Source organism: Pelodiscus sinensis, chromosome 1 (assembly GCF_049634645.1).
Source record: "Pelodiscus sinensis isolate JC-2024 chromosome 1, ASM4963464v1, whole genome shotgun sequence".
Classification (NCBI taxonomy): domain Eukaryota; kingdom Metazoa; phylum Chordata; order Testudines; family Trionychidae; genus Pelodiscus; species Pelodiscus sinensis.
In genome coordinates, this window is record NC_134711.1 from 148,762,964 (window position 1) to 148,784,328 (window position 21,365).

General features: G+C 43.3%; 2 protein-coding genes across 5 annotated transcripts in view; one reads left to right on the plus strand and one right to left on the minus strand.

Moving 5' to 3' along the window:
- Nucleotides 1-16,983, plus strand: part of NME7 (NME/NM23 family member 7) — a 175,736-nt gene extending 158,753 nt beyond the window's left edge. For both annotated transcript variants that reach the window (XM_075907002.1, XM_075907007.1), the window contains one exon: nt 16,427-16,983. In XM_075907002.1, the coding sequence (XP_075763117.1) occupies nt 16,427-16,545 (119 nt within the window). In that variant the 3' untranslated portion in view covers nt 16,546-16,983. The remainder of the gene's footprint in view (nt 1-16,426) is intronic.
- Nucleotides 16,509-21,365, minus strand: part of ATP1B1 (ATPase Na+/K+ transporting subunit beta 1) — a 107,557-nt gene continuing 102,700 nt past the window's right edge. For all 3 annotated transcript variants that reach the window (XM_075907047.1, XM_075907040.1, XM_025189030.2), the window contains 2 exons: nt 19,953-20,033; nt 16,509-17,837 (listed from right to left, as the gene is read on the minus strand). In XM_075907047.1, the coding sequence (XP_075763162.1) occupies nt 17,571-17,837; nt 19,953-20,033 (348 nt within the window). In that variant the 3' untranslated portion in view covers nt 16,509-17,570. The remainder of the gene's footprint in view (nt 17,838-19,952; nt 20,034-21,365) is intronic.

Here is a 21,365-nt window from a genome sequence, read left to right on the forward strand (position 1 = left end):
GTGTCCCTAACAGTGGCCAAGATGAGATGCTTCAGACAGAGGAGTATTGTCCATGCTGGACAATTATGAAATAACATGATCACAGGCAAAGTTTCTTTTAGGGCTGCAAAAAAAATTGTGATGATTAGTTGCTGTTTTAGTCATACCGTTAAACAAAAATGGAATGCCAATTTAAATTTATTATACATATTTTGACGTTTTCCTACATCTACTACATATTTGAGAGAGTTTGTGTCTGTCCGTCCAGCTGAGTGTCTGTTTCTTCAAGAGCTCCTCCTAAACAGTAAGAGCTAGTACCACCAAATTTGGTGTGTAGCTTCATCTTCTCATAACTTAAAGAAAGGTCAGGCTTTGGTTGTGCCAAGACAATAGGTTGTGCCTGGAATCCGATTTTCTCATCAAATGGAAAGGAAGGCACTGATAGCGGAGACATATTATAGAATGGCCACAGGGAGGCCGCAAGCGCCCCAGCCCAGGGGAGCAGCCACCAGCTAGCCAGCACAGCCCCCACCACCTCAGTTGGCCCTGGGGAACAGTTGTCAGCCAACCCCACTCTCTGCCCTGACTCCTGCATCTCCCACACGCTGCCGTGGTCTCCTTCACACACCCAGCTCCCTGCCCTGACTCCTGTATCCCCACATCCTGCCCTGAACCCCCCATACCTACCAAACCCCTGCCATGACTCCTGTATTCCCATATCCCCACCTCCTGTCATGAATCCCCCACACCCAGCCTCCTGCCCTGAATCTGTATTCCACACCCCCTTCCCTGAGCCCCCCATACTGCCCAACCCGTGCCCTGATTCCTGCACCCGTCACATATCCTGCCCTGAGCTCTTCCTCATCCCAGCCCTGCATCCCACCACACACACACCAACCCCCTGCCCTGAGCCCCTCACTCCTCCTTGCCCTGACTCCTGCACCCCTCTCCCCCAACACACACACACACTCACTCAGTCTCTCGCCCCCAGCCCTGAAGGACTGGAGCAACGCTGTGTAAATCTTCTAGTTTTCAAATATATTTGTTTCAATTACAACACAATACAAAGTGTACAGTGCTCACTTTTTATATTTTTATTACAAATATTTGCACTGTAAACAGAATAACCAAAAAAAGATATTTTTTTTCAGTTTACCTTGTACACGTACTTTAGTGCAGTCTCTTTATGGGGAAAACACAATTTACAAATGGCAATTTTTTTATAACTGCATTCAAAAACAATATAAAACTTTAGATCATACAAGTCTAAGCATAAAGGGACATACAAATGTTTAGCATATCTGGCACATGAATACCTTCCAATGCTGGTACAGTAGTATCATGTGAATGTCCTGTTCTCATTTTCAGGTGACGTTTTAAATAAGAAACTGGCAGCATTATCTTCTCTAAATGTAAACAAACTTTTGTCTTATGGATGTGAAAGTGTAACCATTTACATGGTTAACCAACGAGCCTAGGCTCATTGGTTAACATGCACGATTACGCACAGGGGCCCCCTTTGTGCCGCTGCCTCTGACAGAGGCAGCAATGTGGGGGAGGGGCTGCATGCAACCATGTATGTTAATTGATGAGCCCAGGCTCATTAGTTAACTGTGTAAATGGTTACATGCTCGCACTTTTAAGCAACCTCCCTGCACGCTGTGACCCGCACAAATTTCTCTATCCCTCCCACACTATAGGCACACACACCTTTACCCAGTTCCTAGGGCTCAAGGTGCAACCCTATGAATTTACACACCCACCCTTACCCAATTCCTAGGGCTCAGGGTGTAACAACCCGCAGGTTGGCAGGATCTTTAGCCACTGAAAGAGCCTCACACAGTAATGTCCTTATCCTCTTTTTATTGACAATTCGCAAACAAGCAGAATGTAAAATACAGGACTATGTAGCACTTTAAAGACTAACAAGATGGTTTATTAGATGATGCGCTTTCGTGGGCCAGACCCACTTCCTCAGATCAAATAGTGGAAGAAAATAGTCACAACCATATATACCAAAGGACACAATTAAAAAAAATGAACACATATGAAAAGGACAAATCACATTTCAGAACAGAAGGGGGATGCAGGGGGGTGGGGGGAAGGAAGGTAAATGTCTGTGAGTTAATGATATTAGAGGTGGGGAAAGGTAAATGTCTGTGAGCTAATGGTATTAGAGGTGATAATTGGGGAAGCTATCTTTGTAATGGGTAAGGTAGTTGGTGTCTTTGTTGAGCCCCCCCCCCCCCCCACGGAGAGTGTCGAATTTTAGCATGAATTGTCTTAATTGTCCTTCTTTAGATTTTTTTTTTTTTTACACTTTATCTGTAACTTTTTGAGATGGGCTAACCATAACTGAACACATATTTGAAATGAGCATGTGCTCAACTGACAGGTCGGTAGTTTCCTGGGTTATTCTTGTTTCCCTTTTTATAGATGGGCACTATATTTGTCATAACATTTCAGTGTTGTTCTCTGTCGATGAAAGCAGTGTCTCCTCTTGTTTGCTTTACCCATTGTTTCTTTTTTCATTGTGTTCACTGAAAAGATCTGTTCATTGAGCTCTCTGCCATGAAGCCCGGGTCTTTTATGTTATCAAATTAAAGTTAATTTAGAACCTGCCAGAATGTATGAATAGTTCAGATTGGCCCTCCCTGATCAGTTTTGTTCCTTACGGAGGAAAGGGGTGTAACCTTCATGTACTGATCAAAGTCCAACGAGGAACTAAATTCTCTCTGTCTCTTTATTTGGAAGCGCTATACCTTGCTTCTTTGTAGGTTGAGCGGTATTGCTGTAAACTGTTAAATAGCTTCAGAGTCTCACTCTTGAGGTGGATGCATGTCAGTGGTGCATAAAATGACTCCCTTGTTTGTACATCAGTTTGTAAAAGGAAACAAGACATTCTACAAATATATTAGCAAGAAGAAGACCAAGAACAGGGTAGGCCCATTCCTCAGTGCAGAGGGAGAAACAATAACAGGAAACTTGGAAATGGTAGAGGTGCTTAAGAACATCTTTGTTTTGGTTTTCACCAAGAAGTTTGATGGTGACAAGATGCCAAGTGAATGCTAGTGGAAATGAAGTAGGTTTAGAAGTTAAAAATAAAAGAACAAAATAATAATTACTTAGAAAAGTTAGGTGTCTGCAAGTCACCAGGGCCCGATGAAATGAATCCTAGAATACTCAAGGAGCTGATAGAGGAAGTATCTGAGCCTTTGGCTATCATCTTTGAAAATTGTGACAGTCGGGAGAGATTCCAGAAGACTGGAAAAGAGCAAATATAGTGCCTATCTATAAAAAGGGAAACAAGAACAACCCAGGAAACTACAGACCAGTCAGTTTAACAGCTGGGCCACAGAAGATAATGGAGCAAGTAATTAAGGAATTCATCTGCAAACATCTGGAAGATAATAAGATGATAGGTAACAGCTAGCATGGATTTGTAAAGAACAAATCATGTCAAACCAATCTGACAGCTTTCTTTGATAGAATAAAAAGCCTTGTGGATAAGGGAGAAGCAGTGGACACGGTATACCTAGACTTTAGTAAGGGATTAGATATGGTCTCACATGACTTTCTTATCAATAAACTAGGGAAATGCAACCTAAAACGGGCTTCTATAAGGCAGGGGCATAATTGGTTGGATGACTGTTCTCAGAGAGTAGTTATTAGCAGTTCACAATCATGCTGGAAGGACATAACAAGTGGGGTTCTACAGGGATCTGTTTTGGGACCAGTTCTGTTCAATGTCTTCATCAACAATTTAGATATTGTCATAGAGAGTATGATTATAAAGGATACCAAGCTGGGAGGGGTTGCAAGTTCTTGGAGGATAGGGTCATAATCAGAGCTTGACAAACGGCGGTGAATGCCGCTCGCCAGCCCCACACTGCACATGCGCAAGAACCACATTGTGCATGCGCATACCGCCAGTAAACGGGTGCATGGCGGAAATCTGTTCGCCACAGGCGAGTAGATTCTATAGTTTGTCAAGCCCTGGTCATAATTCAAAATGATCTGGACAAATTAGAGAAATGGTCTGGGATAAATTTAATAAGGACAAATGCAAAGTACTCCACTTAGGAAGAAATAATCAGCTTCGCACATACAAATGGGAAATGACTGTCTAGGAAGGAGTACTGCAGAAAAGGAGCTAGGGGTCATAGTAGACCACAAGCTAAATATGAGTCAACAGTAAGACACTGTTGCAAAAAAAGTAAACATGATTCTGGGAGTGTTGTGAGCAAGATATGAGAAGTCTTTCTTCTGTACTACTCTGTACTGATTATGCCACAGTTGGAGTATTGTGTACAGTTCTGAGCACCACATTTCAAAAAAGATGTGGAGAAATTGGAGAAGGTCCGGAGAAGAGCAAGAAAAATGATTAAAGGTTTAGAGAACATGATCTATCAGGGAAGATTGAAAGAATTGGGCTTGTTTAGTTTGGGAAAGAGAAGACTGGGACTTGATAGCAGTTTTCAAATATCTAAAAGTGTGTTTCGAGGAGGAGGGAGGAAAAAATTGTTCTCCTTGGCCTCTGATGTTAGGACAAGAAGCAATGGGCTTGAATTGCAGCAAGGGAGGTTTAGGTTGGACATTAGTAAAAACTTCCTAACTGTGTGTCAGTGGTTAAATACTGGAATAAATTGCCTCAGAGAGGTTGTGGAATCTCCATCACTGGAGATATTGAAGAGCAGGTTGGATAGACATCTATTAGGGATGGTCTAGACCAGTATTTCTCAACCAGTGGCACAAGTACCTTTAGAGGTACTTGAGAGAAGTCGAGGGATGGGGGGGTGGGGGCGGTATGTCAACACAACTGAAATTTGGAGAAAACTAAATTTTTGTTTTAAGTTTTACAGCACTTTATTATTTTTGTACTTTTTACATCCAAAAATTTCAGCACCCACCCATCTACAATTACGTTGTTTAAACAAATGTGTTGCAATGGTAGAAAACAAGTTTTCTGAAAACTGTAGGTACTTACAATTTTTTTTTTTAAAAAAGGGGGTACTTATAGTTGTTTTTAAAGGTGGGTACTTTATTAAAAAAAAGGGAGGGGTTGAGAAACACTGGTCTAGACAGTGCTTGGTCCTGGCATGAGGGCAGGGGCCTGGACTTGATGACCTCTCGAGTCCCTTCCAGTTCTAATGTTCTATGATTCCTAAAACCCTTTGGGATGGGAAGTGTTGGAAAAATGCAAGAGTTTTTGAGTGTTTTTTAATCCATGCTACAGTATTAATACTGCACTGAATCAACAGCATCTGAAACAGAACTCAGTGTTAGCCATCACAAAGCGCAGCCAAGTCTCAGCAGATGTAGAGCAGCTTTAATGGCCAAAATGGTATTTGAGTTCCCATTAGTCATTTCAAATTGAGATATTCCTAAGGAGTTATAAGACCTCAGTGCCATGCTTCAGTAAATGTCACATGGATCACATTATTATCTGGACCACATTCCTGGAGCTGTGCCACTGGTTCAGTATGGGTACAGTGTCAAAATTGTTTCAGAGATAGCTTTGATGAATTGCATGCATTTCTCTCAGCCTGTTGGAGGGGCACTGCCTGGCTCTGAATTAATAATAGACTACGGAGCCTTCCATCCTTTGGTTGATGATTCTAAGTCAGCTGTGCTCAGGTTAGAAACAACTGGAAATTGCTATACAGGCAGTCCCTGGGTTACGTACAAGATAGGAACTGTAGGTTTGTTCAGCTGCTGAATCTGGACACCAGTTCTGACTTACATACAGATTCAACTTAAGAACCCCAGGCGTCCCCAAGTCAGCTGCTGCTGAAACTGATCAGCAGCTGATTCCAGGAAGCCTGGGGCAGAGCAACTCTTCTCTGCTGCAAAGTGTAGTCCTTCCACCATAACACACCTGCCTCAAGCTACTATTTCCACGTTAAAAAGAAGGGGGGCTGTGGCTTCTCTGGCCTGCCTGGTTTCAGTGCCCCAAGGCGCGTGGGGCCCAAATTTTCTTTGTGCCCAGGGCCCCAATAAGTCTTAATCTGCCTGTGTACCAAGGTATGCTACTACTGCTTGTTCTGTACCTATTTCATGTTTAAACACAGAATATTAGTCTCTAAGGCTATCTAGCTACCTGGCACCTTGCATTAGCATTAAATTCCCCTTTATTTTTTTAAGGGGGAGTTTCCATTTCTTGGGAATATTCTTCTCCCTTGTGAATTTCTCTGTGTTTTCCCTATTAAATTCTTTGCTGTTTCCTACACTTAAGAGACCTATTTCCTTGGTATGCTTGCTTGCTTGCTTGCTTTGCTTTCCTTTTTAATTTCCTGTCTGACCTTTCCTTGTTCTCAGGATGCACACGGTTGAAAAGCTTCAGAGGGGTAGCCGAGTTAGTCTGTAACAGGAAAAACTTAAAAACCAATAAATAGTCTAGCAGCACCTTAAAGACTAACAAACATAAATGGTATCATTAGCTTTCGTGGGCACAGCTCACTTCTTTAGATGACTGTTGAAGAGAAGTGTTTGCATGAGTGATACAGTCAGTGTGTTGTTGGATTTCATTATTGCCAGCACAACTGTGTAAACTCCTGAAACAGCTAGGGTAGAAAGTTTGGAAAAGAGTATTTACAATGCACTTTGGAAGCTTAAGGAAGGAATTATCTTCTTTAGTCCTAGGATTGCAGCAAGTTTGTGTCCACTGTGGAATGCAGCAGATTTAGAGCTCTCTCTCATGGGTCTTGCTAGAGTCAGAGCGTATCATGGTTCTTTTCCCATGTTACATAGGAGAAGGAAGCAGTGGCCTTATCTGCGTGTTATAAACCAGCTTTCCTTAGTGGTTAGATGGCTGCTAGGATTAGTAATGGGATAGGGAACCATTTGTCTTCTGCTTCAAACTTATTTCGGGGGAGTGAATGAGTGTGCCTGAAAGTTACCACCATTTAAGGACATGAGTAGTATGAGTTTGGTTGGTTTCACTGTTGTTCCTGATGAAATAAATGTCCCCAGAGAAAACTCACCGTGTTTGCCACTGATTGGCCTGGTTGTTGATAGCAAAGAGGCCAAAGTTTTGAGTAGACCATACAGTCTATATTGCCCTTTCCAGGTAAAGGTTGACACATGTTAGTGTTGTGTGGAGGAAGTTTTCTTTCCTCCTGTTTGTGCTGTACCTGGATTCTAAGTAGGGTGACTACAGGCTCAGATTTTTCAAAGTGACTAGCAATCTGTCTGCCTCCATTTTTGATACCCCACAAGCGGTATCATAAAGGGGCCTGTTTCTATAGTGGCATGAGTCAGCACTTTCTGAAAACTGGGCCACCTCAAAGGGACTTAGAATAGATGCACCCAAAATCACTAGTTACTTTTGACAACCTTGGCCTTGTTCTAAAGCTAACAATGCATCACCTTTCACAAGCGCTAATTCGCTAAATAGATCATGATAACAGGGGAAGTAGATGGGCACTGTTGGCTACAGATTAGTCACATTTATGACAGCATTTACCCAGCAACACACAGCTCCTGAGAATAAGTCCTTAGAAAAACAAATCCTTCCTCCATACCATATATATGTAAATTGTTAACAGCTTTTAGTGTGAATCTGTGGCAGCTAATCCACATAATTGTATTTGGAAAGAACATAATGACACACTGTTTGTACATTATACCGTACTTATTGTGCTTGTTCTGCCTTTTGAAGATTGTCAGTACATTCTGTATGAGTGTCAGACAATGCAATAAAAGCTGTCTTAAAAGAGATTTTCTAGACATCGAGTGAGCCATTAGTGTGAGCGAGTTCCCTTTCAGCAAAGCCATGCAGGTGGGGGCCCAAGCCATAATAAATAGGGCACTTCTTAGAACTAAGACACCTATAGTTAACACTGTTATTACTAGTTGTATAGATTTTAAGTGCGACATTCATCTAGATGTACCAAAGCATTTTATAATCATTAATGAAGTATTATTCCCATGTAGTGAATTGGGAAATTGATGATCACAGGGATTAAGTGACTTTGTCCAAGGTTTCACAGCAAGTTGGTGGCAGAGCTATAGATCTCAAAATCCTCAAATCATCTACATTAGGGATTTTAGATATTGTATAATTAAATAGTCGTGTAACCACATGATATCTTAGCAGTTACACGACAACCAGTGTGCTCCCAGCCAGGAGCCCCCTGCCATCCAGCACTGCTGCCTCTCTCTCAGAGGCAGCAGCAAGGGGTGGCAGCAGCCCCTGTCTGTGAAGGGTCTGAGCTGACTTTAATAGAGGCAGCAGCGCAGAGGTGGAGAGGAGGCGGCGGCACTGGGGAGCCGGTGTTAGGGGGAACTGGCTTTTAAGCCGGCTATGACCAGCACTGGCTTCTCCCTCTTCCCCTCCCCCCGCTGCCTCCGTAGGGGGCATCAAGTGGGTCCGCAGAGCCACCTCCTCACAGGCACTGGCTTCCACTCTCCCCCTTCCCCCTCGCCCGCCTCTGATACAAAGGCAGCAAGGGGTGGGGGGAGTGCATGTAGTCAGCAAGATTAACCGATAAGCCCAGGCTAGGTTGACATCCATAATCTACATTCCACATATATTTGGTGTCTCCTTCCATTTAGTGCTGTAAATTAGTTAAATCAGAAATGCATAATTATGTTTGACCAAGGTTACACAGAGTTTTTTCCACCTAAGAAATGGATTTTAACTTTCCTATGTGAATACTTTTTGTACCCTTAATTTTGGGTCTCTGACACACCTTGTGTTTCACATTTGGACTTTAGCAGGTTGAAAGGGTTGGGGAGAGGTGGGAAAAGAACTCTACATTTCTAAGGCTTAAACCTCTGGTTTACAAAACGTTATTGATGTTATATATATGCATGTTATTGCTTGTTCTCAAATTCAGCTATTATGGGAGTTTGTCTTTAAATCTCTCTCTCTATTTCTTAGGTGTTTTAATGTGCCTGTCACTCTGGAAATTCAGGTGATTTTATCACCAAGTGCAGAGACAGAATTAATTTTAATGTAGAAAATTATAGCTGAGTCAATCTGTCCACATGGACAAGTGTTCATATATTACAGTTGATAATATACCATGTAAGCAATAAAGTAGTAGCAGCTCTACTGAGTGCAATGGAAGCTTTTACATAGTCACTACTGTACAAAGAAACCACCAAGAAATTTGAGGTTCATGGCAGATAGGCCTTGCCATAAGTCAAGCTGAATTCAAAATTATATATTAGTGTGCCAAGTTATGCAATGCTGCCAGACACTGAAAAAGACAGAAACCGTAGGTACTTGTGAAAAATAGCTCTAGTACATTAGCATTCTAATACTCATAGAGCTATTGGGCACTGCACAAACATGCAATAGTAAGATGGCTCCTGCTCTCAAAGAGCTTGGAGATAGCTCCAAGTTTCCTTTTTAAACATGCAGCTTTGTCAACATCAAAACATTTCATGGAAAACTGCAGATTTTTAATAATTTTTCGATGGAAAATAGTGTAAGTATGGAAATGTATTTTTTTGCTTATACACAGATGATCAAATACACAGTTATGATATTAGTGTTAATTTAATACTATTTAATAAAAGTCAAAATGAAATCAGTCCAAACAGGAGACAAAATGAGTACCTTTTGAAATGCTTTGACACTACTGAATTGAAATGCTTCAGTGGACACAAATCAAAACAATTTGGAATCTTAATATTGTGGGACATTTCAAAATGTTGGCTGTTTGTTCTGAATTGGGACCTTATTTGTAAATGTCAGAATTTCCCATGGAACAGAAATTCCAGTTCCCAAACAGCTCTGCTACAATCTAAGCATTCAATTTCCCTTCAGACTTCATAGTAATGTTTTGGGATTTTGTCTATGCTATGAGCTAGGGGTGTGATTCCCCTGTTCACATATACATGCTTGCATTACCCTGATACTCAGCAGTGTCTGGTGGGTTTGGATTTTGCACATCTCAGCTATGCTTACACTGCCACTGCCACCAGAGATACACGGCTATTTATAATCTCACTAGTTCAACAAGAGCTAGCACAAGTTTGTGTATCTGAGATGAGGGGGAATCACACCCCTAATTCATAGTGTAGCCATAATGTCAGGGACACATTTCTTCTAATGTGATGCTATCTCTGTCCTTTGTTTTTCTTGGTTATTTTTTCCTCAAGATTTTTTAATAGAAAGTTTCTATCAGGTTCTGTAGATTGGAGGGCTTATATTTCACAACGCCCTTGTACTTCTGACAGTGGAGCAGCAAATGTCTCTCCAACTCTGTCTCCTTTGCAAAACTGGTTGCACAAGTCTTACATCTAGGCAGGGTCTCCCAGTTTCTTCCTTTAATTTATGGTCACTGATTCTGTTTTACACAGCTGTACTCTTGTGTATCTACTGGTGGGAAGGTTCCATGTTGGATTCTCCAAAGTCTGGATGGCTTTGGTCTTGTTTCCTCAGTGACTCTCATATGCATCCAACATAGATTTTGGTGCAGTGTTTTGGGGTACCATTTAGTTTTTAGGGGTAGTGTTTCTTCCAATGGGAGGAATTAGTTTTGATGAGGGTTGTTTATGAGTGTTTTTAATTTCTGATCCTCTCTTGATCTAAGGTTGGGGAAGCATTTACTGCTTTGATTGAGACGGCACCAAAAACTGAATGCTTTTAGTAGTTTTTATTTTTAAATTAGACACTTGAATTGTCTTAGTTCTGCTCTGCACCCATTGCTGCTGGAGTTCCTGTGTAGATGAAGTATTTGCAAAATAGCAGTGTAGGATTTCTGTAATGGGCTTTTGTCCCAGTTCCAGTAGTTAGTATAATTTCAACCCACTCTACCATACATTGGATGGCTTGTTTAGTGACAGTATAAAATCCTCTGAATTTACTATCGGACCTAGATTTATACAACTTAGTATTTTCCATTGCTATGCCTATAAAATAAAATTGTAATTTACTGCTCTTTTGGGGGGGAGGGAAATGAATTTTTGTTTGCTTGTTTGTAAATTAACATATAGAACCTGTGACTGAAATCTTAACCCTTTGAAGTCAATGGCCAAAGTTCCCTTAAGTTTGGTGGGGCCAGCCTTTCACCCTGTGGCTTGTAGCAAGATCCTAATCAATGTAGTTTTGGCAAGAGTCTGATCAGATACAGACATTTTATCTCAGTTACTTAGTGGGACTCCTGTTTGGGGTCTTGGTCCATACTTATAGCTGGACAGTGCAGGGCCTGCCTCTGGTATACAGGCCCAACACAATGGAGCTCCAGTCATGACTAGAGCCTTTGTGTGTCAATGCACCTACTTGTTAATACTAAATGTGACATACTGAAAAGAGAGGGCTGAAGTTTTGACTCTCTCATGCTTTCTTGGAGTATTTTTTCAGTGACATGGTACATGGGTAAATGCCTTCCCGTCCATTTTCTTTAGCGTTGTTGTTTTTTCATTTTATGCTAGTCTTTCTAAAGAGAATCAAACTGAGGGTCATATTAGAAGCATTATTATTTGATTGATCAAAGTGAGGACTGTTTGGCCTTTAGACACGACAGTTTGAGGCAACAGTAGGTTTGGTGAGCAAAACAGGTTTCCCAAGGGTCTTGTTTTTAAAGACGTGTCATGTTGTATTGGATGTCTGACTCACGGGTCACTTGCAAGTTTAAACTAATGTAAATGGTGGATCTGTAAATTGAAGTCTTTCACCCATGATTTGAGGACTCGAGTAACTCAGCCAGGTGGTTAGGGCTTGTTACAGGAGTGAGTGGTGAGGTCCTGTAGCCTGTGATGTGGATCTCAGACTAGATGATCATGATGGTCCCTTCTGATCTTTGTCTGAGTCTATAAGTGACAGCATAAAAAAGCTGGACTGTTCTACTGAAGAATGCACTTTTCCTTTCTAATACCTTTGCCTTGTGGCTGAATTCCTGGCCTTACTAAAGTCAGTGACAAAATTCATTAACTTCACTGGGACTAGGACTTTACCCAGTGACTCTAAGCAGTGTCTCTGACAAGTATCCTCTTGTTGCGCTGGGTGTGTAGCAGTATCACTGTCATTCTAAGTAGCAGATCATATTATGCACAATGAGGGCCTGTCACTAGTTGCAAGTCCAGGCTTTCCAGACTTATTAGGGATGACTAGAGGACTGTTCCCCCTGCTTACTGCACTGGCCAACCCCTCATCTCTCCGCTGCAGCCAGATCATGGCCTCCACTCCTACCTGTGCTGCAGCAAGAAGGGAGCTGCCACCAGCCCTTCCTGTGGCCAGATGGGGGGAGAGTTTCCAGGTAGACCCCGCTAAATAACCAGACATGCTTGTCCAGGGGGCGGGGGGGAAGCGGGAAGCAGAGCTGGGGGCTGCGGGGCTAGACAGGAGAAGGGGGGCCGGGAAGCAGAGCTGGGGGGGATCGGGGGCTAGAGGGGAGGAAGGGGGGGCAGGAAGCAGAGCTGGCGGGGGGGGGGAAGAGGAGGGGGGGCAGCCAGTGGCTGCAGCCAGAGTCCTTCCAGCTGCACCCTTGGCAGGTGCTCCCTTTACTTGCCAGCAGAAGCTGGGCGGGGCTGGGAGCCACTCCCCCTGTCTGGCTTCTGCTCACATCCAGAGGCTCCCAGCTGGGAGGTGGGGCTGTGTTGGGAGCCTCTGATCATGTGCAAAAACTGGGTGGCAGGGGGTGTGGCTGGGAGTCCCAGCCCCGCCCCGCTCCACCTGGCTTTTGCGCTTGACCACAGGGCTCCCAAAGCCAATCGTGGCCCGCCTCCCAGTTGCTCCCCCGCCCTTGCCAAGCTTCCACCTGGCACCCTGCCAGGAAATCACAAAATACCGGACATTGCATGTGTCCAGTATTTTTCTACCGAACAAATGGTGCAAATACTGGACTTTCTGGAAGAAAACTGGACACCTGGCAACCCTAGCATGGGGGCTGGACTGCAGGGTCTGCCCCAGGATCGGGGCTAGGGACAGGACATTTGTGGCTAGATGGGAACTGGGCCCTGATTGAATCGGGAGGGTGTGGCTGGGGGAAGGCCAGAGGAGCGGGCAGGGGGAGAGAGGGTGCAGGAGAATGGGCTGGAGGCAGGGTGTCTGGTGGTGGGAGGGGGCAGGAGTGGACTGGGGGTGTAGTGGGGGGGGGTTAGGTGCTGGGAGTGCAGGGGGGCGGGTACTCCTTTTCGCACCTCTCCTTGGCACCAGAGGCTTTCTCCACTGGGGAAGCTGCCTCCAGCCCTACTTCTACTTCTGGGTCTGGGATCCTGATGCTCTGCGACCCAGCAGTGAATCACCATGGCTTTCTTGCCTTGGCAGGCTGCCACCTGCATGGTGCTCCAGCCTTATGTCCTCACTCCCTCCACAAGATGAGAGCACACTGCTGTGCCGAGGGGCGTAGTAGCGTAAGCTGGATCTTGCGCACAGCCTTGGGGCTTTCTCCTCTCTCCGCCACCCCGTGCAGGAAGCCATGGCTGGTGCTCCAATCTTGTGGGGTGGGAGCACAAGGCTGGCATACTAGGCAGGTGGCGATGGCAGTTTCCCACTGAGTTGTGGAGTGTTGGGACCCTAGACCTGGAAGTGGAAGTGGGACCATAGGCAGCTGTGGGTAGCCAGGGCACCCCTTGAGGAAGAGGGGCCGGAGGTACCCTGAGCCATGACCACGGGTTCCTCTTCTGACTCTGCAAAGGCTGAGAGGGGCAATGCAGAATGAGGTGATTGTCACTGTCAGCCTGCACAAAAAATGTTAGGTATAAATATTTGTTGTGATGCAGAACTACCTCCTGCCAGTTTTAGATGAGGTATAACTCTTAAATGCTTTCTGGAAAATTTCAGTCTCCTCAGTGGTGACTTTTCAAAAGAACCACATTTTGCTATGCAGCACATGATACTTTTCCAGTCATGAAAGTCTTAATTCAATCCATTAGACGCTGGCAGTTGGAATTACTTTATATTGTGGTGGTAACTTGAGTTTGGAAAATCAGTGCTGCCCAGGTTTGAGAAGCTCCAAATTTGAATTCACTGGGGCATCAAGGCAAGTAGTATAGCACAGTAAATCAGTCTGGGAGTTACACCTGGATTCTTTTCCTACTTCTGATGTGATTAGAGGGGCTTTTTTTTTTTAACTAATACTTTCCACATGTCCCTTCTCTCCCCTCTTCCCCCTTCCCCCCCCCATTCTTTGTGTGTAGAATACCTGTGACACTTATAACAGACTTTTGATCCAATTATCTTTGGCTTAGGGAAACAGGAGAGATGGAGCAGTTGTGTGAGGATGCAGTTTTAACACTCCTTAAAAGTTACCTTTTAAAGTCACGAACAACAAAATGAAATACAGACAATCTAAATTTGGCCTTGGGGTGGTATGCGCTCAGTTTTTCCTACAGTAAAAATTCAAGCAGGGCCATAGATGTTCATACAGGAAGTTAAAGACAGGGTTTCCATTCTCATGCTGGTCATGGCAGCATTGTGAGATTTAGCCTTTAACTTACTCTAAGAAGCTGTAGCAATTTTAATACTGGGACCAAGACCTAGGCTATGTCTACACTTGCAGCTTCTTGCATGAGAGCTATGCAAATGAGACTAAGTGTGGAATATTGCTGAGCCTCATTTTATATCTAATGCACCACTATTTTTGCAGAAGAGGCTCTTGCATCAGAAGGAGCAGTCTACATTGCCCCTTCTTACGCAAGAAAAACCCTCTTGTGCAATGCAGTTATTCCTGAAAATAGTCTGCATAGTGGCTTTGTGCAAGGGAGGGGTTTATTGCGTAAGAAGGGGCAGTGTAGACACCTCCTTCTGGTGCAAGAGCCTCATCTGCAAAAATGGTGGCTCATTAGGTATGCAAATGAGGCTTGGTGATAGTCCATGCTTAGCCTCATTTGCATATTTCTCAAACAAGAAGCAGAGTGTAGACATAGCCCTAGTGTTTCAACACTGTGGGGTGCGTGCCCATCCAATTCCGCTCCTCCCCCCCACCCCCCACCAAAAACAAAGCCAGTTTGGGTTGCATTTTTTTCAAACTGCCACTGTGTACATTGCATATGGCTCTTTCCCTATTATCTCATTTAAAATTAATGGCTGTGCCAGCCTCTTCTCTCCACACATGGTGGACGGAAGTGACAGTCACTAAGCTAATTGGTTACCTGTCTGCCTACAGCCCCTTTGTAAGTATTGTTCCAACTATTAAGGGTTATTCACTTAAATCCACGAGGGAATGAAAATATTGTTACTATGGTCTTTGAAGTACACTCAGAGTAGCATGCAGATTATTACACATTTGTATAAGTTTGGTTAGAATGTGAATTAGTTTGTCTGCTGCTAGTGTCTGAGCTGAAGTTGAAAGATGACCAATTTGGCCTTAAACAATAAAAGGTGCTAAGGAAGTTGAGGCAACAAGCATGTTTTAATAACCTCAGGACTAGCTTAAATGAAAAAACTGCTTAACACAGCAGCAATGGTTGTATAACGTGTGAATTTGCCAGACTAAGGAAGGTGTCCTCTGCCACCAGTCCCCCTCCTCAACTAGGCTTCTTTAGCCCTGGCTAGGTTGCTGGCCCACCTGCTATTAGGCTCTCTGGTCCAGATCCTACTGGACCATGGATGTTGCTAGATCAGAAAGTGCCTGGTTTCCAGAGGTGCAACCTGTACTGTCAAACACTTGACAACATGCAAGGTGTAGCAGCCCTTTCCTAAGTGCAAAAGGTTGATGACTGGTTTGGGGAGGAACCTTAAGGCCTTTACCTAATTACAATCTAGGCCTAGTTTGAAATGTAACTTTTACTGATACTTTGGTTTAAAATGGCAATGAAATCTCATGTAAATGATGAATTTATAATAATTTACAGGTAAATGCTGCATCTGAACTGTTTTGATTTAAGGATATTTACTTTGTATATATATATATATATATATACACACTGCTGTTGACATTGAAACACTAATCCAATGTTATCATATGCATGTCACTGTCTGACCTTCCTATAATTCTCTAACAGTAAAAACTCAGCATGCTGAAAAGATTTCTGCTTTGCCCAAAACTATCAAATATATCTCCAGCAAAGTCACACTCAGGAAATGTTCCCTTTAATCTTTTCCATCCATCTATAGAATTTCATTTTTTGCACATGCCTCAGTACACAACCAGCAGTAGAAACAAAAACCCAAGCTTTGAGCATTCTGCTGAGCAGCCTCACAGGTGCACTGCTTACAGGGAACACTGCACTGACATGTTAGGTATGAACTTTAAGGGGTTTCCCCCTCCCTAAAAGCAGATGGATTCCTATTAGGATGTTACATTTAATCTAATCAATTAGTCAATAAGCAGGAGAGCCACGGCAGGGGGGCAGCAACTAGACTATCCAATAAGCTTTTGGATATCAGCTAGTCAACAAGTCACTTACACATACCTAATCTCCATACAATCAGTTCATAGACAGCCAAGATTTCTCTTTACAAATCACAGTCAATTTGTTTCAGAGGTATCCAGCTAGGCAATGGATCAAATACCTAGAAGAGGCACTGTAACATGGATATCTTTTGCAGGTCCAGTACTTTTTCAAGATTCTGGACAACTGACAGAGCATGCTTTTTCCAGTTCCTACCAAAAGACAGACACCAGGAGAGATGTGTTCATTCGTTTATTGTCCAATGTTTTAACCTGACTGAAATACAAGAGCAAGAGCACTGTGCTCCTGGCTATTGATTACATGTTAGAACATGAGTTTTGCACTTTAGACAACATTTAACACCATTCTATGGGGTACTGCATTGCTTTTATAAAGTTCAAAATAAAGATTTATTTTCAAACAAGTGACTTTGGTTTTTCATACATTACACTTTTTCTTGCAGAAAAAATAAAATTGTACAACTGCATAAATATAAAATCTTCCACCATGAAAATGGTTAAAACATTCAGTAAAGACATTAGCACCACACAATGTGATGCTGCCAGCGGAAAAATAAAATATACACAGCAAATAATTCACTCATCAGTGGTGGGATAGTCTGACTCAGATCTCACACAACATACTGGAGGATGAGGGTGGAGAGAGAGAGAGAGAGCAAGCAAGCATTCACTACAAAGCACAGTACACAATCACCTTTATTTATTCATGAACTCAAGTTAGTTGCCCCAGCCACCCCTCCAAATAAAATACCCTTACACCACAGGAAAATAAAGAGGTTCTATGGAGTGCTGTTTAGTCTCAAAGGTGGGCCTTTATCTTTAAAAGGAAAAAAGAACCATGCCAGTTCTACTCCCATTGAGTATTTACACCTCGGAGAGCAAAATCTTTGCTCACAGAAAGTAGAAAACAGATACAATACATGGCTTGAAAAATGACCAGAGTATGTACCTATAGTACTGTACACTAAATAAAATACACAAGGCAGCAATACTTGGGGGCCAGAAACACTGCTTACTACAAGTCAGTTATGGAATCATAATTTACAGTAAAAATGGGCATGTCCCAAGGCTCAATTTTGTTTGTCATTTACAGTAGAATAAATATTGTCACTATTGCTACACTTTAGGTTTACATTCTAATCTAGTAATGCAGAAAGCTAGTGTAAAGCATATAGATTACGTGTAGGTCCCATACGTATGACAGTTTGTTCAAGACTAGTAGGTTTTTGTTTTTTTACTTTTTAAATGGCTAGGAGGGGAAAAAGAAAATTGTGCTTATGATCAGCTGCTCTTTATGTCAAATTTCACTTCAAAACGTCCCTGAAAACGGTCTTTGTCACTGTAACCTATGTTTTCACCGTAGAGCTTGCACTCCACACGCACTTCTGTGTCGTAGGTCAGGTTAGTGAACTGCACTGCTAGGAGAGGCTGGAGATATTTTGGCTGGAGCAGCTTGCCATAGTACGGGTAATATTGCAGTGGAAAGCCAGCATAGCCAGCCATCCCATAATATTCAACAGGGCCAACTTTGTCAGCATCTTCCTCTTTCTAAAGAAGAAAAGAAAAAAAAATCACTTGTCCACACCCTATTTTGTAAGTATTCCCTTCACTGAATGCCCATTCAAATTGCTTATTACCATGTGACTTGGGTGCTGAATAGTGCAATGCAGTTTTTCAAACCCTTCCATGTCCCTCAGGACTGGTACATAGTAGGCCAATTTGTACAATGTAGGCAATTACATACTCAATTGATATCAGCCAGGATCATTTTCCTATTTACCTTTCATGAGGGAATTAATTTAACCAAAAAACCTCACATTACATCATCAGCGCTTCAAGTTGTTTTTGCACCTGTTTTGTAAGATCAGCACTATTGTTCCCTGGCTACTCATTTTTATCCAGAGCAGTGGATCAAGGAACACTCTGAATTTAATAATTATTCCCTCTTCATGCTTGTCCAAAATCCTGACAAAACTTCCTATGTGTCTGGCACCTTACATTTGTTAAAACTCCAAATTAAGCAAAAAATAATCTCTCTCTTTCAGTTAATATCATTCTCTAACAAGTTTCGCATTTGAATAAGTGAAATAACTGGAGGAAAGGATATTGCTACAGTAAAACCTGTGTTATCTGGCACGCCCAGGGATTAGGGCATGCCAGTAACATAAAAATGCTAGTTATCTTGGGGGGAAGTGAGGGGAGGAGACAGGAGCCATGCAGGGGCCAGGATGTGGCCTGCTGGGGGGGGGGGGGGGGGGGGGGGGGGAAGGTATGGAAGTCGTGGGGAGTGGGAGGCAGAGATGGCAGAGGCAGCCTGCCAGGGGACTGGCCTGCCTGGGATGCCAGGGAGCCATGGCCATTCGCCCTCCCCCAGGTACATGCTGCACATTCATCTGATGAGTGTCCCAGAACTTAAAGGGCCAGTTTCCTACAGTTTTCCAGATAGCACAGGTTTTACTGTACTTGGAAGAGACCTTCAAAGGACAGCTGAAACAAATTGCAGGGAAATGCCTTATTGCTAGGTCACCTCTCTGAGCTTGGATCAATGACAACATACAGTTGTCATTTAATTTGTCATTTTTCAGTAACCTTTGTGAAATGAGTTGCTTCAAATTCAGTTCCTAATGGTAGGGTAGTCTTACTAAAAGAGTAGGGCTATGTCTACACTTGCAGCTTCTTGCACAAGTATGGCCATTCTTGTGCAAGAATCTGCAGAGCATCTACACTGCCCGCCCGCTCTTGTGCAAGGAAATTTAGAGTATAGCGTGGTAAGAGGGCTTCTTGTGCAAGAGAGCAGTGTGGATGCTCAGCAGGGATTTCTTGTGCAAGAAAGCCCTATGGCTAAAATGGCCGTCGGAGCTTTCTTGCGCAAGGGAGCGTCCACACTGTCACGGGAGCTCTTGCGCAAAAGCACAGCACGCACATGGCAGTGTGGACGTTTTCTTGCGCAAGAACCCTTGCACGAGATGCTCTTGCGCAAGAAGCCGCGAGTGTAGACATAGCCTATGTGTGTGTGCATTTATCAGCAGAAATGTCAAGGAGTGAATGGGTACCCAGACTTGATTCCTGTCTCAAGCCTTGAAGCAGACTCACTTTTTTAAATCCATTTGCACCAATCTAAGATCCAGAGCCAGAAAAAAAAAGCTCCTGGATAATAAACAGAAGAACTGAATGAGGATGGAGCCACATCCCTAGCTTAGAAGTACAAGTCTCTGCTTATGCAGAGCTGGTATGTGTTACGGGTTTTTGCTTTCTCTGCCCTTGATGGCACAAGACTGAGATCATGAGTTAGGAAAGACATGGAAATCTTTTCTCACTACAGGCAGTCCCCGGGTTACATGGATCCGACTTACATCGGATCCCTACTTACAAACGGGGTGAGGCAACCCCACACTAGCTGCTTCCCCCCAGCAGACCAGGGAGACGCGGAGCAGCTTTTCTCAGCAGACACCTCAGCTTGAGAATAAAGGACTGAGGGAAGTGAGGTGTGGGAGAATAAAACTGAGCTCTGGAGAAATGTTTGGCTAGAGTTTCCCCTACAATATGTACCAGTTCTGACTTTCATACAAATTCAACTTAAGAACAAACCTACAGTCCCTATCTTGTACGTAACCCAAGGACTGCCTGTATTTTTAAGGCCACTTCACGTTCTTTCCATCTTACCTTGGCACTGCAATGAACAGGCATGACGTATTGATTGTATTTTCCCATCACCTCAGCAGGGAGGCTCTCGTTTAATGGAGGCTAGAAGAAACCCGAAACAAGCAAGTGTTAATGTCATGCTGGATAATCTCTGCTCTTCAGATAAACTCCATTAGCAACATGCACACACAGATTAGTTTCTAGCATGTCATCCTGGTGCACAGAACTGCACCAACAAGGCCCCATCTTTGTGTGTCAAAGTCCTAGGGGGTGGGCAGAGGGAGGACAACTACTGGCACATTCTTTGTTCTAGGTCAGTTTCAAAGCCAGCTCAGTTTGACAATGATTTTCAGTCATAACTTCAAGCAAGCAGCCATGGAAGCCACTAATTCACCAGCAGTAATCTAAATCTGCCAACAAGAGAAGCTCTACAGACAACTTCTTGCAGGGAGGGGAAGTAAATACAGTTCAGGAAAGGTAATTACAAAATCCTGTTAGTGAATTCACTAGTAGGGAAGGCCTGACAGCCTGAGAGAACACCTCCCCCCCCCGCTACTAAATGCTTGTTGTCAAAGGGCAAAGCAAGCCTCCTAAAGATATTATGGAGCAGCTTGTGTCACATGACAGTAAAGTCACAAAGCTCAAATGGGAGTTTGCTCTCAAGGTACAGTGCCAGAGAATCAGCTTGGAATTAGACTGGTTGAAGTAGGAGCAGAAACTGGAAGTCCTGACCAAAGTGATTATCCAGGTTCCCAAACTGGTCCAGGGAAAGCAGGGGAATCACATAACACTGGCCGCCTCTTGTTTACATCTGCTACATTAATATGAGGCTACTCGTCTGCCGGAGTAATGCTAGTAACAGGAAGCACATTCTGGGGAAGTTACATACCAGAATATTATAGGCTGTGTCTACATTGGCAAGATTTTGCACAAAAGCAGCTGCTTTTGTGCAAAATCTTGCCGCCTGTCTACACTGGCTGTGAGTATTTGCGCAAGAACACTGACGTTGTAATGTACAAAATCAGTGCTTCTTGCGCAAATACTCTGACACTCCCGCTCAGGGATAAGTCCTCTTGTGTAAGTGTTTTTGTGCAAGAGGCCAGTGTAGACAGGTAACCTCAATTTCTTGCACAAGAAAGCCCGATGGCTAAAATGGCTATCGGAGCTTTCTTGCGCAAGAATGTGTCTACACTGGCAAGGATGCTTTTGCACAAAAGAAAATCTTTTGCGCAAAGGCACATGCCAGTATAGATGCTCTCTTGCGCAAATACTTTTAACAGAAAAAGTCTTCCGTTAAAAGTATTTGCGCAAAATCATGCCAGTGTAGACATGTCTACTAAAAGAGGGAGATTGCCCTAAACCAGTTCTTACAATGACATACCTAGGGAGATCTATGGGCTATGGGAAATAATGTACTCAAAAAGGCAGCTAGAA